The sequence below is a fragment of the Triticum urartu genome, chromosome 7A (assembly GCF_056163025.1).
Source record: "Triticum urartu cultivar PI428250 chromosome 7A, HENAU_Tu73, whole genome shotgun sequence".
In the NCBI taxonomy this organism is placed as follows: domain Eukaryota; kingdom Viridiplantae; phylum Streptophyta; class Magnoliopsida; order Poales; family Poaceae; genus Triticum; species Triticum urartu.
This window is the reverse complement of record NC_141879.1, coordinates 747,238,233-747,259,019: the sequence shown is the minus strand read 5'-3', so window position 1 is coordinate 747,259,019 and position 20,787 is coordinate 747,238,233. Positions and strand designations below refer to the sequence as shown.

The window sequence follows — 20,787 nt, the reverse complement described above, 5'->3', positions numbered from 1 at the left end:
AGGCAGCCCCTCTATCTTTCCCGTATGGCCCAATAAGGCCCAATACTTCTCCCGGCAAATTCCCGTAACTCTCCGGTACTCCGAAAATACCCGAACCACTCGGAACCTTTCCGATGTCCGAATATAGTCGTCCAATATATCGATCTTTACGTCTCGACCATTTCGAGACTCCTCGTCATGTCCCCGATCTCATCCGGGACTCCGAACTTCTTCGGTACATCAAAACTCATAAACTCATTATATAACTGTCATCGAAACCTTAAGCGTGCGGACCCTACGGTTCGAGAACAATGTAGACATGACCGAGACACGTCTCCGGTCAATAACTAATAGCGGGACCTGGATGCCCATATTGGCTCCTACATATTCTACGAAGATCTTTATCGGTCAGACCGCATAACAACATACGTTGTTCCCTTTGTCATCGGTATGTTACTTGCCCGAGATTCGATCGTCGGTATCCAATACCTAGTTCAATCTCGTTACCGGCAAGTCTCTTTACTCGTTCCGTAATACATCATCTCGCAACTAACTCATTAGTTGCAATGCTTGCAAGGCTTATGTGATGTGCATTACCGAGAGGGCCCAGAGATACCTCTCCGACATTCGGAGTGACAAATCCTAATCTCGAAATACGCCAACCCAACATGTACCTTTGGAGACACCTGTAGAGCACCTTTATAATCACCCATTTACGTTGTGACGTTTGGTAGCACACAGTGTGTTCCTCCGGCAAACGGAAGTTGCATAATCTCATAGTCATAGGAACATGTATAAGTCATGAAGAAAGCAATAGCAACATACTAAACGATCGGGTGCTAAGCTAATGGAATGGGTCATGTCAATCAGATCATTCACCTAATGATGTGATCCCATTAATCAAATAACAACTCTTTGTCCATGGTTAGGAAACATAACCATCTTTGATTAACGAGCTAGTCAAGTAGAGGCATACTAGTGACACTCTGTTTGTCTATGTATTCACACATGTATTATGTTTCCGGTTAATACAATTCTAGCATGAATAATAAACATTTATCATGATATAAGGAAATAAATAATAACTTTATTATTGCCTCTAGGGCATATTTCCTTCAGTCATGCCTGGCCTGCGAGGAGCGCAGGTCACCGGCCTCCTCGACGGAACTGACGCCGCGCCACCGAAGACGGTGCAGACGCAGCAGACGGACAAGACCGTCGCAACCGAGCCCAACCCCCTGTATGCGCAGTGGGTCTCGAAGGACCAGCAAGTCTTGAATCATCTTCTGAACTCTCTGTCGAAAGAGATCCTCGCCCAAGTCGTGAGTAAGGAAACAACCTTTGATCTTTGGACTACTATCACCACACTTTTTGCCTCGCAGTCCCAATCCCGCATCACAAACTTGCGTATCGCCATCACCAACACAAAGAAGAAATCCATGTCCTGCAACGCCTTCATGGCCCGGATGAAAAATCTGGGAGACGAGCTCGCTGCAGCTGGCCGGCCGGTCTCGGATCCAGACATGGTGGATTATGTCCTCGCCGGCCTTGACAAAGACTATGATCCTGTCGTGGCGGCCATCGGCGCTGTCAAGACCACGATCACCGTTGATGAGCTCTTCGCCCAGATCGCAGCTTTTGATCAGCGGGTGGAGATGCTCGGCGACGGTGCAGACGCCGGCTTCAACTCCTCTGCCAACATGGTGTATAGAGGGCGCGGACGCGGCTACAGCAGGGGTCGCGGTCGCGGCAACAGCAGGGGGCGCGGCCGAGGCAGGCGTCCCTCTCCAGCTCCTTCTGGTGGCCACGGCGGCGGCGGCCGCGGTCGTCCACAGCAGCAACGTCAGCAACAACCCCGCGACTACCCGGAGTGTCAAATTTGTCTCAAGCACCATACAGGAGGTGCTCGAGACTGCTGGCATAGGTATGATGATGATGAGCATGAGGAGAAGGTGGCAAACCTTGTCACCGACTCCTATGGCGTTGACACGAATTGGTACGCGGACACCGGCGCCACACATCATATCACCGACGAACTGGACAGGCTGACGACAAGAGACAAGTACCATGGGCAAGATCAAGTGCACACCGCAAGTGGTTCTGGTATGAACGTTACTCATATTGGTCATTCAATTGTTCAAACCCCTACAAAAACATTGCATCTTAACAAAGTTCTTCGTGTGCCCCAAACATACAAAAACCTCCTTTCTGTTCATCGCTTTACTCGAGATAATCGTGTCGTTATTGAGTTTTATCCCTATTTCTTTTTGGTCAAGGACTTGGACACGAGGAGAATTCTTCTTAGGGGCAAGTGCGTGGGAGGTCTTTATCCTCTCATATCTTCATCATCATCATCATTGAATAAACAAGCGCTTATCGCCATCAAGCCTACATCATCAAAGTGGCATAGTCATTTAGGGCATCCCTCTTCAGTTATTGTCAAGTTTGTCCTTAGCAAAAATAAACTTCCCTATTCAAATGAGTCTAGTATTGAGTCACTGTGTGATCCATGTATGCAAGCTAAAAGTCATCGGCTGCCATATCCTGTATCTACCAGCATATCTACTGCACCCTTACAGCTTATTTTTTCAGACGTCTGGGGGCCAGCTCCCACTTCAGTTGGTAGATATTCATACTATGTAAGTTTCATTGATGATTAAAGTAAATATACTTGGATCTATCTCCTCAAAAAGAGGTCTGAAGTGTTTCAAGTTTTCTCAAATTTTAAGAACCTTGTTGAGAGACGACTAAACACTAAGATCATTGCTATGCAAACTGACTGAGGGGTGAGTACAAGAAGTTGAATTCCTTTTTTCAGCAACTTGGCATCTCCCATCATGTCTCATGCCCTCATGCACATCAGCAGAATGGCTCTGCTGAAAGAAAGCATCGCCATGTCATTGAAGTAGGCCTAGCCCTACTTGCAAATGCATCTATGCCACTAAAATTTTGGGATGAAGCATTCCTGACTGCCACTTACCTCATTAATCTATTTCCCAGTAAAGTCATTAAATTTGAAACTCCTGTCACACGCCTTTATCACATCACACCTGATTACAAATCCTTACGTGTCTTTGGTTGTGCATGCTGGCCCAACCTACGACCGTATAATTCTCGCAAGCTTGCATTCCGTTCAAAAAGGTGTGCCTTCCTAGGATATAGTCCTATTCACAAAGGAGTAAAATGTCTTGATATTGCTAGTGGCAGAGTTTACATATCCCGCGATGTTGTTTTTGATGAGTCTATATTTCCCTTTGCATCTCTACACCCAAATGCCGGAGCCACACTCAAGAAAGAAATCCTTCTTCTTCCACCTAACCTTCGAAATTTTGAGCAAGGGGGCGACGATTGTACTGATCAATATGATAACCCAACCAGTTCTAGTTGTGCATCTTGTCCTGTGCAGATCCATGCAGAAACCGCAGGAGAAAATGATGTTCAAAATGATCAAGATTTGATGCAAAACGGTCCTATATTGCATGTGTTGGAGAATCAGGAGGCAGGTGCAGATCACGAGGCTGATTTGGAGCAGCCTGCAACTCCGCAACGACTGGCGCCCTTGGATCGTGCGCGGAGATCGACTCCGGATCGCGCGCCCACCAGGAGTCAATCCCAGCCTGCCACATCGCCAGCCAGTGGGCCGGACCCGCGTCCCACGTGCGGGTGGCCAGTGGCGCACCATTCCCAGCCTGACGCGGTCGACTCGAGATCGCCTCCCCCCACGCGTGCTCAGGAGACAGCGACGCCTGTGGGATCCTCTGTGGCGCGCGGATCTGCGGCGAGTGCTAGCACGACTACACGGGGGGCCACAGAGTTTGGAACTGGATCTGCTGTGCAAAGCGGATCTGGTACTTCCTCTGGATCTTCTATGACGCAATCACCTGTGCCATCTCCTGTGCAGCAACCAGTACCAACTGTTCAACAACAGCCAATGCCGACTTCACGTGTGATGACTCGCCTACAAAAAGGTATAAAAAATCCAAAAGTCCGAACTGATGGCACTATACCCTATGGCATGTTGTGTGTTGCAGGAGAACCAACTAATCTGGAAGATGCATTTGGAGATTCAAAGTGGAAAAATGCAATGGATGAAGAATATTCTGCACTCATGAAAAATAAAACATGGCACCTTGTACCAGAAAAATGAGGTAAAAATATTATTGACTGCAAATGGGTTTACAGAGTTAAGAAAAAGGCAGATGGCTCCATTGATAGGTATAAGGCACGTCTAGTTGCAAAAGGCTTTAAACAACGTTATGGTCTAGATTATGAGGACACCTTTAGTCCAGTTGTTAAGGCTGCAACTATTAGGCTTGTGCTAGCTATTGCTGTTTCCAGGGGGTGGAGCTTGAGGCAGCTAGACGTTCGGAACACGTTTTTGCATGGTGTTCTGGAAGAGGAGGTTTACATGAGACAACCACCTGGGTATGCAGATAAAAAGACACCTCATTATGTGTGCAAACTTGATAAGGCGCTCTATGGCTTAAAACAAGCACCAAGGGCGTGGTACTCAAGGTTGAGTTCTCAGCTAAGGTATTTTGGTTTTGTTGCATCCAAGGCTGACACGTCACTCTTCATTTATAACAAGGCAAATACAGTTATATTTATCTTGATTTATGTTGATGATATTATAGTTGCTAGCTCCTCACAAGATGCTATTAATGCCCTTCTGCATGATTTAAGTTCAAAGTTTGCTTTGAAAGATCTTGGTGATCTACACTTCTTCCTAGGCATTGAAGTTAAGAAGATTTCAGATGGCATCGTGCTAAGTCAGAACAAATATGCTATTGAACTTCTAACTCGTATGGGGATGAAGGACTGTAAGCCTTCACCTACACCATTATCATCTTCGGAAAAACTTTCAGCTTTTGAAGGGGAGCCACTCAAGGAAGAAGAAAGCACAAGGTACAGAAGTGCTGTGGGAGCCTTACAGTATCTGACACTGACAAGACCAGATATATCATTTGCAGTTAACAAGGTTTGTCAGTATTTGCATGCACCTACTACTGCACACTGGACAGCTGTTAAAAGAATTGTATGATATATTAAGCACACTGTGAGCCTAGGACTTCAGTTCAAACGTTCTAGCTCTACTCTTGTTAGTGCCTTTTCTGATACTGACTGAGCAGGATGCAGTGATGACAAAAGGTCAACAGGAGGATTTGCAATATTCTTTGGTTCTAACCTTATTTCTTGGAGTGCCGGGAAACAGGCTACAGTGTCAAGATCAAGCACAGAGGCTGAGTACAAGTCACTAGCAAATGCAACTGCTGAGATTATTTGGATTGAATCATTGCTTAATGAGTTGGGTGTTAAACAACACCGCACATCATGTTTATGGTGTGACAACTTAGGTGCTACCTATCTCTCTGCTAATCCAGTGTTTCATGGCAGAACCAAACATATTGAAATTGATTTTCATTTTGTAAGAGAAAGGGTTGCAGAGAAGAAACTGGAGATCAGGTTCATTCCTTCTAAAGATCAGGTAGCAGATGGCTTCACCAAAGCATTGCCGGTCAAACCGTTCGAGGAATTCAAGAGGAATCTTAATATAGGATAGTTGAGATTAAGGGAGGGTGTTAGGAATAGAGATTTATCTTGTATTGTAATCTCAACAGACTCTATTCTCTCTCTCCCTCTCGTATCTATCTCTTCCTCTGTAACCACCGAATCCTAGCGACCGGTGCTATCTTGTACGCCACGGCAGGGGCTCTTCCTGCCCCGTATCAATATATACACCGCGGCTCCTCTCACGAGGAGTAGGAACGCTTCCATCTAACAATGTGGACAAGTGACTTTTCCTTTGTCCATTGGACAAATGCTATACTTGGAAACTATTGATATGAGGGGCACAATTACTCTAGTACCAAGCTCTATGTGGGATATCCCTTCTCTGAGGCATGTTTATCTAAGTTACTATCTCTCTCCACTAAAGGGTTTGCCACAAAAAGAGCTCCAAACCTTGTGGATAGAAGTTCAAGATAGTACTGGTAAATATTGCAATCTTGACATGGTGCGGTTTTTGGGCCAAATGATTCAACTAACAACCTTGTTTTTGACAATACGTCCACACATGCATGTGCAAATGATGAACATATTTCAAAACATGCCTTGCCTGGTTGATATTCAGCTCTCTCAGTTGAGTGTGCTTGATAATTTGCCTGAGAGCCACCACTTCCCTCAAAGACTGCGAAGTTTCACTCTATGTGCTGATGCCATTAAACAAGACCCGATGCCAGTGTTGGAGAAGCTCCCATGTCTTGTGGTGCTGGTGTTGTTTGGGTACAGTGGCCGAACCATGTCATGCTTTGCCACGGGTTTTCCTCGGCTGCAGGAGCTAGAACTTTATGATTTTTATGACACTGAGGAGTGGATGATTGAGGCCGGGGCCATGCCAAAGCTCTCAAACCTGAGACTCTGCTCTTTCACTAGGATGAGCGAGATCCCCAAGGGGTTGCTGCACCTTCCGTCCCTCAGTTATCTCGAACTATTAGGTATGCCCTTGGTATCTGTTGGAGATGACAGCACGGTGAAGGAGCTGCAGCATAAAGGATGCACGGTAACTATATATTCCCTCGGTCCCTCCATCACCCTCCTGTCCTCGTCATTTTATTTTCTATGATTTAACTTCTGCTACACGTGTTCGGTACAAGTTGGGATCTAGATGCTCGTAATTGATTACATGGTGCTTTGTTTAACTTGCCCGTGGCTTGCTCTCTATATTTCCCTGCTGCCCGTGGCTTGTCATCTGGAATGATATCCTCTTACGTGTTTTTGCAGGTAATAAGTAGGAGCAGCAGATTTGCTTAATTGTTACTGTTCCCTGATTCCGAAGTCATTCTGCTACGGCAAGAGATGAATGCGTTATATACGTCCTATATATTAGTGCCCATTTGTCTGGCGTCTATCTTGTTCACCAAATATTCTTATGTGTTTGTTTGCCCGTTTCAACTTATATTATAAATTGTAATAATCAAGAGTGGAGCACTGGTCAAACCTTAACTTGTGCTTCCTCCAAGACCTGTAATATTTCCGATATTTTCAATGGCATCATGCCTTGCATGTTCACTATTTTATTAAGTCCCTGTGTAATATTTCCGATATTTTCAATGGCATCTGATGATTTGTTTGTAATGTTAGTTACCCAACATAGAGTTTCTACACTCCTGTTTTTAGATGAGAGTTTCTATGCTCGGATGTTGCAGATTTTTCTTTGAATTTTCCTTTTGTTTAATCAATTTTGACCTTAAAAACTGGAGAGTGTTGGGAAAATAGCTAGCACCATGGCAGTAGCTTATGCAAACTAGGAGAAGATAGCAGCTGCTCCCAAGAATACAACGCACCCTGATTCATTTCTTTTGGTTGCTTATTATGCAGTGCTTGAGTCAGATGCTTATAAATTGTGGCCGTATGCATCACTCTGATGCAGAGGCCGGGAATGTCCCCCTTTTCTAAAAAAAAGATGCTTATAAATTGACATCTTCATCAAGCGCAACACTGACTAACTGAACAATGCATGTAATGTTCTTGTGAATGCATTTAGAACATGCTCTTATGGTTGGCTATGTGCGATAGCTGAAAACGTCTTAGCCTGTTGAGGCCGACGGGTTCGTGTTATATAGAGTTGGGGCGCACCTACCAACCATAGCGCATACATAGTTGAGATTACATATGAGAGAGAGATATTCAAGGAAGAGATAGAACTTGGAGAGAAAGGAAAATAACCTATCTCTATCTATCTATCTATCCTACCTACCTCATGCGCCGGGTGCACCATAGCATGTTTAACACCCTCCCTTAATCACAGCTTCATTAAGTTGAGATTATGCTTGAATTCTTCAAAACTCCTTGTGGGCAAAGGCTTTGTAAATCCATCTGCAATCTGATCCTTTGAATGCACAAACCGAATGTAAAGTTGCTTTTGAGCAACTCTCTCTCTGACAAAATGAAAGTCTATCTCTATGTGCTTTGTTCTGGCATGGAACATAGGATTAGCAGAAAGATAAGTGGCACCGAGGTTGTCACACCACAGGCATGGAGCTTGTTTACTCTTCACCCCAAGCTCTTTCAACATAGATTGAACCCATATGATTTCAGCTGTAGCATTTGCTAATGCTTTGTACTCTGCCTCAGTACTTGACCTGGATACAGTAGCCTGTTTGCGTGCACATCATGATATTAAGTTAGGTCCAAAAAAGACTGCAAAACCACCTGTTGAGCGCCTGTCATCCAGGCATCCTGCCCAGTCAGAATCAGAAAAGGCACTGACAAGTGTAGAAGATGACTTGCTGAAATTTAGACCTATGTTGAGAGTATGTTTAACATATCTGACTATACGCTTGGCAGTTGTCAAGTGAACATCAGTAGGTGCATGCAAAAACTGGCAGACTTTGTTGACAGCAAAAGATAGATCAGGCCTGGTAAGAGTTAGATACTGAAGAGCTCCTACGAGGCTTCTATATTTTGTGCTATCTTCCTGACTCAAAAGTTTACCTTCTATAAGAGACAATTTTTCTGAGCTGGATAATGGAGTGAGTGAGGGTTTACAACCTTGCAATCCTGCCCTTTTAACCAGATCAGTTGCATACTTTGCTTGAGAGAGATGAGGTCCATTCTGATGCTTCTTTACCTCAATCCCAAGGAAGAAGTACAAGTCTCCAAGATCCTTTAACGCAAAATCTGCACTCAAGTCTTTTAAGAGACCTCTAATTGCTTCATCAGATCAGCTGGTCACAATAATATCATCAACATAGATGAGAACAAATATGCCTGTATTGGATCTGTTATAAATAAATAATGATGTGTCTGATTTAGAAGGAACAAATCCAAGTTTTTGCATCTTGTCACAGAGACGAGAGTACCACACCCTTGGAGCTTATTTTAATCCATATAGAGCTTTATCAAGCTTGCACACATAAGAGGGAGCATTCTTACTTTCAAACCCAGGAGGTTGTTTCATGTACACATCCTCTTTCATAACATCATGAAGAAACGCGTTCTGTACATCAAGCTGCCTGAGACTCCACCTCTGGAAACAGCAATAGAGAAAACAAGACGAATAGTGACAGCTTTTACCACAGGACTAAAACTATCCTCATAGTCTATGCCATATTGTTGTTTGAAGTTTTTTGCAACGAGCCTAGCCTTATAGCGGTCAATGGTTCCATCAGATCTCCTCTTAATTCTGAAAACCCACTTGCAATCAATTAAATTTTTACCTTGCTGTGGGGGAACCAGGTGCCATGTTTTGTTTTTCTTTAGTGCCATGTACTCCTCATTCATGGCCTTCTTCCACTTATCATCACAACGTGCTGCATCAAGGGTTTTGGGCTCATCTGGTTCTCCTCTGGAACAGACCAAACCATATTTAGTTATACATTTGTAATTTACGGGTTGAGTTACCCCTTGTTGCAGCCGTGTACGTCACGATGGTGGAGCAGCAGAATCCGTAGCCGCAGAGGATCCAGGGAGCTGCACAGGACCATCAGCTGCAACTGATCCCGAGGAGGATCCTGTCGCGGCAGCAGTTCCAGCGCCCGCAGGGTTGGCCGGATCTTCTGTGGCCAACAGCTGAAGTGCCGCGTCTATGGTTGGCGCAGAGAATCCCGAGCCTCACGCCTCTGCGCGCGCGCCGGTCGGCCGACCACTCGTGGGGGGACCCGCTAGGTCCGCGTCCTCCCTGGCGCGTGCCGAGTCCCGCCGCTTGTACGTGACCGGTTGGGCACCGTACCGCGTGCCACTCGGAGGAGCCCGCATGTCAGGCGTAGAGACGTCGCGGCGTGAGTCCGGCGCAGAAGCGCGTGCGCGTGCGCCTGCGCCTGTCCCCTCTGCAGTGGCTAACCCCGAGGAGGATCCAACCTCCTGCGCCGTTGGCGATCCCGAGGCGGATCCGATCGCCTGCATCGCTGCTGATCCTGAGGCGGATCTGTCTCCTGCCACGGGACACGTGGGATATAGCCCAAATTTTGCACCTTTTGCTTCGTTTTCTTCACAGTTTTCTCCTGTTTCATCGACATAGGACTCATGCATGCCATTAGATGAGTTAGTCAACAAATGATCATCAACATTTTGTCCCCCTTGATCAAAGCTAGTGAGATGAGGTGGCAAGAGAAGAATTTCTTCTCGAAGAAGTGCACCGGCATTAGGGTGAAGATCAGCGAAAGGAAATTTAGTTTCATCAAATACTACATCACGGGATATGTAAACACGTCCCGTGGAGACATCCAGGCAATTGGCCCCCTTATGCTGAGCACTATAACACGCACTGTTTTGATCGGAACATGAGTTTTCGATTATTGTAGGGACGTAGGTTTGGCCAACATGCACACCCAAAGACACGAAGAGACTTATAGTCTGGTTTGGCGTGAAGAAGCCTTTCTACCGGAGTTTCATGATTAATGACACGATTAGGTAGCATGTTTATGATATGAACGACAGTGAGAAACGCTTCATCCCAAAATTTAAGAGGCATGGAGGCGCTTGTCAAAAGAGCAAGGCCAACTTCAACAATGTGCTGATGCTTTTGTCCAGCTGACCCATTTTGCTGGTGAGCATGAGGGCATGACACATGGTGTGAGATACCAAGTGTCTGGAAGAAGGAGTTCAACTTTTCGTACTCCCCTCCCCAGTCGGATTGGACAACAATGATTTTTCTGTCAAACTTTCGTTCAACTAGAGCTTGAAAGTTTTTGAAAACTTGAAACACATCAGATCGTTTCTTTAAGAGATAGATCCAAGAGAATTTACTATAGTCATCGATAAAGCTGACATAATAGTTGTGTCTACCAACAGAAGTGGGAGCAGGGCCCCAAACATAAGAGAAAATCAACTGTAATGGTTTGGTAGAAATACTGGTAGAAATTGGGTAAGGCAACTGATGACTTTTAGCTCTCTGACATGAATCACAAATTGTTTCATTATGACGCTCGCCAACAAACGGGAGCTTATGTTTCCTAAGCAACCTTTCAACTAAAGAAAAAGAAGTATGTCCTAAACGATCATGCAATCATGTGGATGAAAGCTTGATAGCACCACAAGCTTGTTTATTTTGTCTTCGAAACTCCGGAATCAACGGATAGAGGCCGCCAACGCATCTACCTCGAAAGAGAATTGTCCTCGTTGCCTGATCCTTGATCAAAAAGAAGTAAGGGTGAAATTCGAGAGAGACATGATTGTCAAGGGCAATTCTATGGATAGAAAGAAGACTTTAGTTGGCACTAGGAACATGCAAAAATTTTCTAAGATGAATGTTGCGATTAGGGGTACGAAATATTGAGTGACCAAAGCGACGTATACTCATACCTTCTCCGCTGGCAGTGTGGATTTGATCCTTGCCGCGGTATTTCTCCTTCATGGTAACTTTCTCGAGCTCGTTGGTGATGTGGTTGGTGGCTCCACTGTCGACGTACCAATTCGTGTCGACGCCATAGGAGCCATCGGCCGCCGCAGCGACTTCCTCCTCATCTTGCGAGTCGTAGTCGTCCTCCTCATACCGATACCAGCAGTCCTTTGCTGTGTGCCCGGGCTTGCCGCAGATCTGGCACCGGGGAGCGTCCAGGCAGTTTCTACTGCCGCCACCAGCGCCGCGTCCACGGCGACCACGGCCACCATATTGAGGTGGTGTGGCGCCACGGTTGCCGCCACCAGACCTGCCCTTGTTGCGAGATGAGCCACGCGATCAGGAGCCGCCGCCCGCCCGCGAGTGGCCACGTTGGCAGAAGATTTGAAGCCGCCGCCGCCAGATCCTTGCAAGTGAGCCATGCGCTGATCGAAGTTGGATAGCATGGCAAAGAGCTCATCAAGGGTTACCTAGGTGACGCGAGCGTCGAGGGCAGAGACCAGGGGCTGATAGTCGGCGTCGAGCCCGTGGATGATGTAGGAGGCGAGTTCGTCGTCGGGGATCGCCTTGCCCGCGGCGGCTAGCTCATCGGCGTAGCCGCGTATGGCAGCGAAGTAGGAGGTTCGGATGTTGTTGATGCGGCTGACAGATTGCGAGGAGAACATGCCGGCGAGCGTCGTCCAGAGCGCACCCGCGGTGGTGACCGTGGTCACCGTGAGCAGCACCTCACGCTTCTCTCCCTGACACAGATTGGGTGGAGAGGGTTGGGCCATGAAGTCTCCTTGCCGTCCTTGGTGGTGACGAGGAGTCTCACCGGCTCCGGCTGAGTGCCGTCGACATGGCCGAAGACACCGGCGCCACGCAGCTGGGGAATGACTTGCGTGCGCCATAGCACATAGTTTGTGCGCGTCAGCTTCTCGGTAACCTGGCCATTGAGGCTGGTTTGGGAGGCGCCGGAGGAGGAAGACATGGCTAGGGCTAGATGGAGTTCGTATGGAGCTTAGATGGGAAAAGGATGGCTCTGACTACCATGTGCGATAGCTGGAAACGTCTTAGCCTGTTGAGGCCGACGGGTTCGTGTTATATAGAGTTGGGGCGCACCTCCCAACCATAGCGCATACATAGTTAAGATTACATATGAGAGAGAGATATTCAAGGAAGAGATAGAACTTGGAGAGAAAGAAAAATAACCTATCTCTATCTATCTATCCTAACTACCTCATGCGCCGGGTGCACCATAGCATGTTTAACAGGCTAAATATTGTATTATGTTGATGTGACCCTCTTAGGGGTATACATATAGTACAATATGAGAGGGAGACTTGACGTAGAGGCAATTATTGCAATAAGCAGGAATGGAGAACCGGTCTCTAACCAAATTGTGCTGCCATAAGGACGATGTTGTACCTCTATTTCTTGTTCTTGTAGAGGCCCGCCTTGCATCTTCATGTATTTGTCCTCATGTAATGTCTGTCCGTCCAAACTGGGCATCGAATGGATAATACATTTGTTGTATCCTTATGTCTAATGATGATTCGGTTATATCGTGGTTTCTAGTTTGGCAATAGGCTTGGACGTTTATGCTACTCTCTGTTGCAATGTTGGTTACTCAGTACAAAGTTTCTACACTCCAATGTTGGAATTTTTTATTCTTCATCAAATATTCCTCCTCACAAACTGGAGAGAGATCGGAAGAGACTTGCAAGAGGCAAGCGAGATACTGAAGGAAGCCCCATGTCCGTTGCTTATGAGAACCAGCTGAAAGTATCGCCCTGCTCCCCCCCTCATTCTTTTATGCAGTGTTTGCCTGAAGAAGTGGTCTGATGCTAACAAACTGATATCTTCATCAAACCCCTCTCTCTTTTTTAGCCAACAATCTTATTATTCTGAATCAACAGAGGTTGATGTCCTGACAGTTTTGCTGTGATTTCAGAACACAAGATTCAGAATACTGAGAGCACCATACAGAGCTGAATGTGCTGTCCAACAATACAAAAGCTTGTCCAACAACGACATCAAAATAAAAACTGACATTCATCAAAATAAAATGTTCTTGGGAATCTTTTACTTAAAATCGTACTCCACGCAAATCATCATTTTTACTTGTACTGAAGTGCAAGATGGGGAAGAGAGAGAGAGAGAGCATCCCCCCTTCCGATGAGCAACAGCTGACGGACGACTAGATCCAAACAGTCATCACCAATAATGTGCCTGCTGCACTGTCACAACACAAGGTCCTACTCATTTTGTCTCATCCTAACATAGCTATCTGTTATCCTATGGATCGCGGCAGCGGCATCTCCTATGCACATCCTCTCGGCTGGTAAATGCTTGCTGCATGATAGGGCAACCTTCATGACAGAGAATATGGCATTGCTGGCATGTTCCATTGTGTTGCTTCCATCCGGCACACTGCTCGCATTAACTTCTTCAATGGATAGTAGGACTGGATCAACGATCTGCATTAGCATCCCAGCAAATGCTGCATTCTCGGCATGTTTCTGCAAGGTCAGCCCATCTCTGAACATGTCATGAGTAGGTGACATGCCTGTAAACAACTCGAGGATGACACTTCCAAAGCTGTATACGTCACCACGCGAAGAAACTTGACCACCGTCGCCATATTCTACATTTGCGTATGCAGAGAAAAAGAGTATGAGTTTCTATGCCTGCAGAATTTAATTTAACATTAGAGAAATTAATAAAGTTACCTGGAGCGATATAACCAATTGTTCCTCTTATTGCAATCGAGCTCTTCGAATTAATCAGTTGCTCAGCTGCTGGTTCAGAAAGAATCTTCGCGAGGCCGAAGTCTCCAACGTGAGCAACTAAATCATCACTGAGAAGAATGTTGCTTGGCTTCAAGTCACAGTGAACTATTGGCGGTTCACAGTTGTTGTGCAAATAATCTACTGCGTCGGCAATATCAACTGCAATATTTAATCTTTGCACCAATGTCAAACCTTGCAGTGGTTGTGATGCATCATGTGCATCCGGATGTAACCACCTGTCCAGGTTCCCATTGGGCATGAACTCGAACACAAGAGCTTTGAAGTCATTTTGGCTTGAGTCAGAGCTTGAGCAGCAAGTTATGACACTGACCAAATTACGATGGCGAACCTTACTAAGTGCCTCACACTCAGCTAAAAAGCTCCTGGAAGAACCAGTCTGATGAAGATCAAAAACCTTCACGGCTACTGTGGTCATCAAATTATTCATCAGCAAACCACACTTATAAACTGATCCGTGGCTTCCTCTGCCAATCAAATTGGATGTGGCAAAGCAACTTGTTCCCTGGACCAATTCAACATAGGTAACTCTTGGATAGTTGTCACCCGGCAGTTGAAATCCCCTCGTGGATGTGGATTGACCTTTAGTTTTCTTCCTCCATGTGAAGAAAACAAGCAGCACACCGAAGCACAGAATTGCACCAGCAATTGGGATAGCTATAGCAACAACGAGATGGTGTGTCCTTTTGTGTTCCATTGATTCTGGCGGCCGGCATGTGGGCAAGTGTAATTCCGATATACCACCACAAAGTCCCGAATTCCCTTCAAACAAGAATCCAGTCACATTATTAAACACACCTTGCGTTGGAACTCTGCCATCCAGATTATTGAAGGACAGGTCTAACTGATACAATGACGTCATGTTTTCCAGGCATTCAGGGATAGGACCAGACAAGTAGTTGTGTGCAAGATACAATTCTTGAATGCCATCCATGAGTCCTAACTCTTGAGGAACCATACCGGAGAGTGTATTCTTGGAAAGATTCAGAAATGCCAAGCCCTGCATTTTGCTGATAGATGAGGGAATGGTACTATTGAAGTAGTTGTGGTCCAACCTTAGCTCCGTCAAGCTTTGGCAATTGCTAAGTGTATTAGGTAGTGGTCCTGATAAGTTGTTCATGGAGAGATACATGTATGTAAGCTTTGTTAGACTGCCAACTTCAAGTGGAAGCGAACCAACCAAAAAATTGTTTGACAAGTCCAGTATATTTGACAGGGTCGATAGGTTAAAGATCTCTTTAGGTAATGGACCTGATAACTTATTGTTTGAGAAGTCTGCTTCAGTTATCTCCTCAAGGTTCCCAAGGCCTGCTGGAAGGCCCCCCTCAAACTTATTATTGCCTGCCGAAAGAACTAGTAGTTGTGTCAAGTTCCCAAGGGAGGATGGCAAGAACCCTGAAAATTGATTATTACTGAAATACAATTCTTGAAGCAAATTTAGCCTTCCTATGTTATCAGGCAAGACATCAGTGAATTGGTTCTGCGGGAAGTCCAACACATTTAGCCCGACAAGATTGCAGATGCCAGATGGTATTTTTCCAGAAATTTCATTAAATCCGAAAATAAACTCTTGGAGTTGTACTGATAGGTTGCCAACAGAGGTTGGCAGCATACCACCTAGCATGTTGTCCTGGATGCAAAGGGTATTGAGGCGTGTGCAGTTTGTTAATAATGTCATAAACTCCCAGTCCTGAGCAGTAGTTGCCATTAGCTGATTACCCTCAAGATTGAAGTATTCTGGGCAGAGCATTCCAATCTCGGGAGGCACTATTCCAGTGATGTTGTTGAAGGAGATATCTAGAAACTCTATCTCAGTTGCATTGACAAGAGAAGCTGGAAGGCTTCCTGTAAAGCTGTTCAAACCAAGAAATAGGCCCGTCAGATTTGGGACGTGACCCACCAAGTCTGACGGCAGTTTACCATCCAACTCGTTCACTGCCACACTAAACCCAACTAGAGATGAAAGGTTGAAGAGAGTTGTAGGGATGGTTCCTGATAAATGGTTACGCCCTAGGGACACGTATGCAAGACTACCGAGCCTGCCAAGGCCCTCCGGGATGGTGCCATGAAGGTGGTTTTTACCAAAATAGATTTGTTGTAATGCTGATAGGTTGGTAAGTGACGGCGGAATTATCCCAGTGAAGTTATTCCTCTCCAGATGTATGATCTTGAGCTTTGGCAATCCTCCAAGCCAGGCAGGGATCTTTCCAGAGAACAAGTTGAAGTCAAAATTGATACCTTCAAGACTGGTGCAGTTCTTCAAATTGATGTTCACATCTCCATGAAGTGAGTTGTTGGACAAATCAAGATATCGCAAACGATATAAGCAACCAATTGATGAAGGTATTTCACCATGGAAATTGTTTTGGCTGAGGTCCAAAATTTTCAGAAACGTGAGGTTTCCAATAGATGGTGCAAGTGTGCCGGCAAGGCCTTCCGAAGTGAGGTTAAGCACTGTAACCCTGTGCTTATGTTTATGGCTGCAACTGATACCTGGCCACAAGCAGAAATCAGTGGTTGTGTTCCATGCAACTAGGACGCCTGGCTGATTGCTTAGGCTTGCCTTGAATGCCAACAAGGTATCCACATCAGTCATATTGGTGAATGTTCTTGCTGAAGCCGATTGGAATACATATGGCAACAAAAGCAATAGAAGAAGAGGCAACATCGATGACACTGGGAATGGTAGAAGTGTAAACTTCATGTAAGACCATAAGTTATAAAGTGAATATGTGAACATAGGATATGCTTATTAATCTTCCAAAGCTTCACTAATTTACCGAGGAGGAGATACAACATCGAGATGGTTTATTAACTCTGAAATCATAAGCTGTCCTAGCGGATTGTTTGGTAAGGAAAGAGGTCAAGCTATGTCCATTGGAGAAAGTTCCTTATCTGAAACAAACCCATCAAAACTTATCCGACAACTACAAATTGTCATATGCCTAACAAAATTCTTCTTTGATGTTATTTTATACATTGAGGACTCTAAATAGCAGAAAGACAAGAATATATATATATATATATATATATATATATATATCAGGTACTAATCAATGGCACAGCAACATCATGAGCTCAATCACTAGTGCTTGGAGGATGCATTAAAGGATAACAATAACATGTATAAGGGCATCTCCAGCCGTTGGCCCCCCAGGGGGCGCCTAAAATCGCCGCCTGGGGGTGAGCCGGCGCAAAAATTGGGCCTGGGGGCGAGTTGGTCCTCAGCCGCCGGCCCCAGGGCCGCCCCAGGCACGTTTTAAAATAAAAGAAGTTCGGCGAAGTTCGGCTTAAGGACGATAAAATTCGGCCAAACACGATAAATTTCGGCCAAACACGATAAATTTCGGCACATTTCAGCGAAGTTCGCGGATTTTCATTACATAGCTCATATACATAAACTAATCTAAAGGAAAAACTGGCTGAAGTCGCCGCCGTCGCCGCCATCGTCGTCGTCGGCCTTCTCCTCCTTGACGCGGGCGCCCCTGCTGGACCCCTGCCCGGCGTCGCCATGGCGGACTGGTGGCAGCGCATCATCGTCGTCATCGTCGCTGTCGCCGATGACGACGACTCCGCCTTCGTCGCGGCCGCGTCGACGCTCCGCGAAGCGAAGCAGGGCGGCGCGCCGGCGCTCCTTCGCCTTCTCCAGGCGCTCCTTCTCCATCGCTATGGAGTCCCTGCGCGCCCATTCCAGGGCCACGTCGTCGTCGTCGAGCTCCGTCGTCACCGGCGCGGCCGGCTCCTTCTTCACCGGCGCGAGCCCCGGCTCCGTCTTCACCGGCGCGAGCCTCGGCTCCGTCTTTGGCTTGACGAAGCGCGGAGGAGGAGCCGACGAGCAGGCGCGCCGGCCGCCCTCGTTGATGACGATGCCGGCGCTGCGAGTGCGCCGGCCGAGCGGCGTCTCCGCCGCGGGCTCGGCCTTGACGCCGAGCAGGGCTGGAGTGCCGGAGGAGTGCGATGAAGATCGGGAGGAGGAAGAAGAGGAGGAGGACCCGAACCTCCTTGGCGCCCATGGCCCGGCGCGTCGGTGCTGTGCCGGGGCGGCCGCCCTCGCCGGGTACGCCAACGGTGGGTCGTTGCCGCCCTCGAGGTACGTCAGCACGCCCTCGAGTGTGCGGCCGGGGACGCCCCACCACAGGTGGCGCCCCTCGCTGTTCTGCCGGCCACCAACCACCGGCGCTCCGTTGATGGACGCCAAGCGCTGCTGCTGGCGGCGCTCGAAATACGCCGCCCAAGCCGCGTGGTTGTCGGCGGCGTACTGGGGGAGGGAGAGTTGGGCGTCGGTGAGGGAGGCGCGCACGACCTCGACTTCCTCGGCGAAGTACTACGGCTTCGCCACGGCGTCGGGCAACGGGGGAATGGGCACTCCCCCGGCGCTGAGCCTCCACCCCGTCGGCCCGGCGCGCATGTCCGGCGGCGCCGGGATGTTCGCCTGGAACAGGAGCCAGGACTCCTGTTCGCGGAGCGAACGGCGGCCGAAGCCTTTGGCCGCCGCCTCGTCTCCGGGGTAGCGTTCCGTCATGGCGACGGGCTCGGGAGAGGTAGAGAGATAGAGGGAGGGGTTGGGCGGCGGCGCTCGGAAGAGGTAGGGAGACGGAGGAGCTGGGCGGCGGCGAGGGACGGGGCTGGTGTGGACACAGGCGAGTGCAGGCCACCGGCTATATAGTCGCGCCGCACCCGTGTGTACGCGTGCAAGGGAGGGGAGGCATCGGCGCGCCGTCCCGTGACGCGCCGCCCATGAGGAATCAATGGCAAGGCTGACCGGCGGCAGCCTTGGCATTGATTCCTCGCGGGACCGAGGCCGTTGGGGGAAGACGAGGCGCCGTGTCGCTGACGCGGCAGGCCCGCGGCTGTTTCGCGCCAAAACAGTTCGCCCCGGCGCCCTCGGGCGCCCCCCAGCGCGCCGGGTTCGGCCTGAGTCCGCCGGCGCTATTTTCGGCCCAGGCCGGCGAAAATCGGGCTCCTGGGGGCGAGACTGGGCCTTTTTTTGGCGCCGGCGCGAAAAAATCGCCTGAGGAGGCCTTCCTGGGGGCACGGTTGGAGATGCCCTAAGGCCCATCTTCTCGAGACTAGTGCAGGCCAACGCACTAAACACTACTCCAGTTCTGGTCCACATCCACACTAGGTATTGTGAGACATACACAGAGTAGAACTGGTCAAGTCTAACAGCTTTTTATTTACACTAGTCAATGTGTATGCGCAATACACGTTAATTTGAAAGTATATTAAGTGCATGCAGATATTAAGTAGAATATTATTTGCGTGTTATTATGTGATTAGCACTATATTTGGCATGAGATTAACGACACGCTAAACGTGTTGGGCGCTTGACATTGAAGCAGTCTAGGTCGTTGGATTGACATGATTTGATGGTCGAGATTAATTGGATCTGCCCATTTGGATCTTCTTATATTGGTATAGATGCTTGTTTTGTAAGTAAAAGCTAGGAATAAGTACTAAAACATCAAAAGACCTACATTGTTATCGAACATAGAACACATGAAACCAGTGGCTACTATACACAGCTACGGAAATGAAAACATCATAGAAAAAAAGGCTATCACAGAAATGGCATATAATTTCACCAAGATATATATATGAAGAAACAGGAGAATTTACAAGTGCAATAATGACTAAAAAGAAATGAACTTGACAATATATAGGCTACCAGAAGTCATACCACCAACGCAGTACAGCTCTTGGCAAGAGTTGCTCACCTGGATCGACGCAAGCAATCCTCCCTAAACTTCACTGTTGCAGACAGCCTTCTATGTCCTCCTCGATCTGGCCCTTCATGCGCTTGGCTGCAGAGGAAAAGAGAGCAGCCTTAGTGAAAGGCCATCAGCCAGCGAACCCTGAATATATAAGCACGCACGCACTCAGACATACAAAAGGGAGCACATACAGGCCCTGATCCTTCGCCGGCGGCTTCCTCGTATATTCCTGCCAGACTGAGATGTAATCTGTATTGTTTCCGGATGATTTGGAGTGTGACCGGTTTGGCTTGCACGTTCATGCACTGTGGTTGATGATGAGCACATACTCATGGTGAGCGGAGCACTAACGCTGGCAAAGCCTCTTTTGGTGGTTATGCAATTATGCCTGCTTGAAGCCCATTCTTTTTGCGAGAGCTGAGGTGTTTTTTTTTTTGGAGATAGAAGCGTGCCCCCGGCCTCTGCATTATGATGATGCATGCGGCCCTTTTATTAATAATCCAGAAGGTAACATTAAAAAGGTCTTACAGCTCGCAAAAGGAGCGAAACAAAGTAAAGAAATGACAAAAAGTACAGGCGGACAATAACAACCGATACGATAATAAGATGGATAAGCTTGTAGAGCCCTTGATTGTTCCGTTATTCGTCAATATATGGGGGTGACCACTCACTTGGTGCGCGACTAATTAAGTCCTGTAATGTATATGCGTGCGGTAGGTGTGGGAGTCTTTGCGCGCTTTCTCACGAACAAAATCGACGGTTTCGTGCTTCCTATCAGTTGGTTCTGAAAGTGAAAGCTCTAATTAATTAACTCTCCTTGGCACCACAAGACATATATATCAGTGCAGCCGTGCCCAAGTGTCAGATTCGTTATTCCATCATGTATACAAACACTGCGTATCAGGAATAAAATTGATGAAATTAAAATGGGCAAATCCTAAACGGATTGTGTGCAAAGATGATTTCT

At 47.2% G+C, this 20,787-nt stretch overlaps 1 protein-coding gene across 4 annotated transcripts; it reads right to left on the bottom strand.

The window, feature by feature from the left end:
• Positions 1 to 12,355: 12,355 nt before the first annotated feature.
• On the bottom strand, positions 12,356 to 20,166 carry LOC125525585 (uncharacterized). 4 transcript variants are annotated; one of them, XM_087535697.1, is made up of 4 exons: positions 19,996 to 20,166; positions 19,824 to 19,910; positions 14,029 to 16,782; positions 12,356 to 13,943 (listed from the first exon to the last, which is right to left on the bottom strand). In XM_087535697.1, exons 3-4 carry the CDS (start codon positions 16,772 to 16,774, stop codon positions 13,555 to 13,557), a joined length of 3,135 nt encoding a protein of 1,044 aa, XP_087391823.1. In that variant the 5' UTR covers positions 16,775 to 16,782; positions 19,824 to 19,910; positions 19,996 to 20,166; the 3' UTR covers positions 12,356 to 13,554. The 4 variants fall into 4 exon arrangements, with proteins under 4 accessions (XP_087391823.1, XP_087391824.1, XP_087391825.1 ...); XM_087535698.1 differs by having other exon boundaries at positions 20,012 to 20,166; XM_087535699.1 differs by lacking the exon at positions 19,996 to 20,166 and having other exon boundaries at positions 19,824 to 19,926.
• Positions 20,167 to 20,787: the final 621 nt, after the last annotated feature.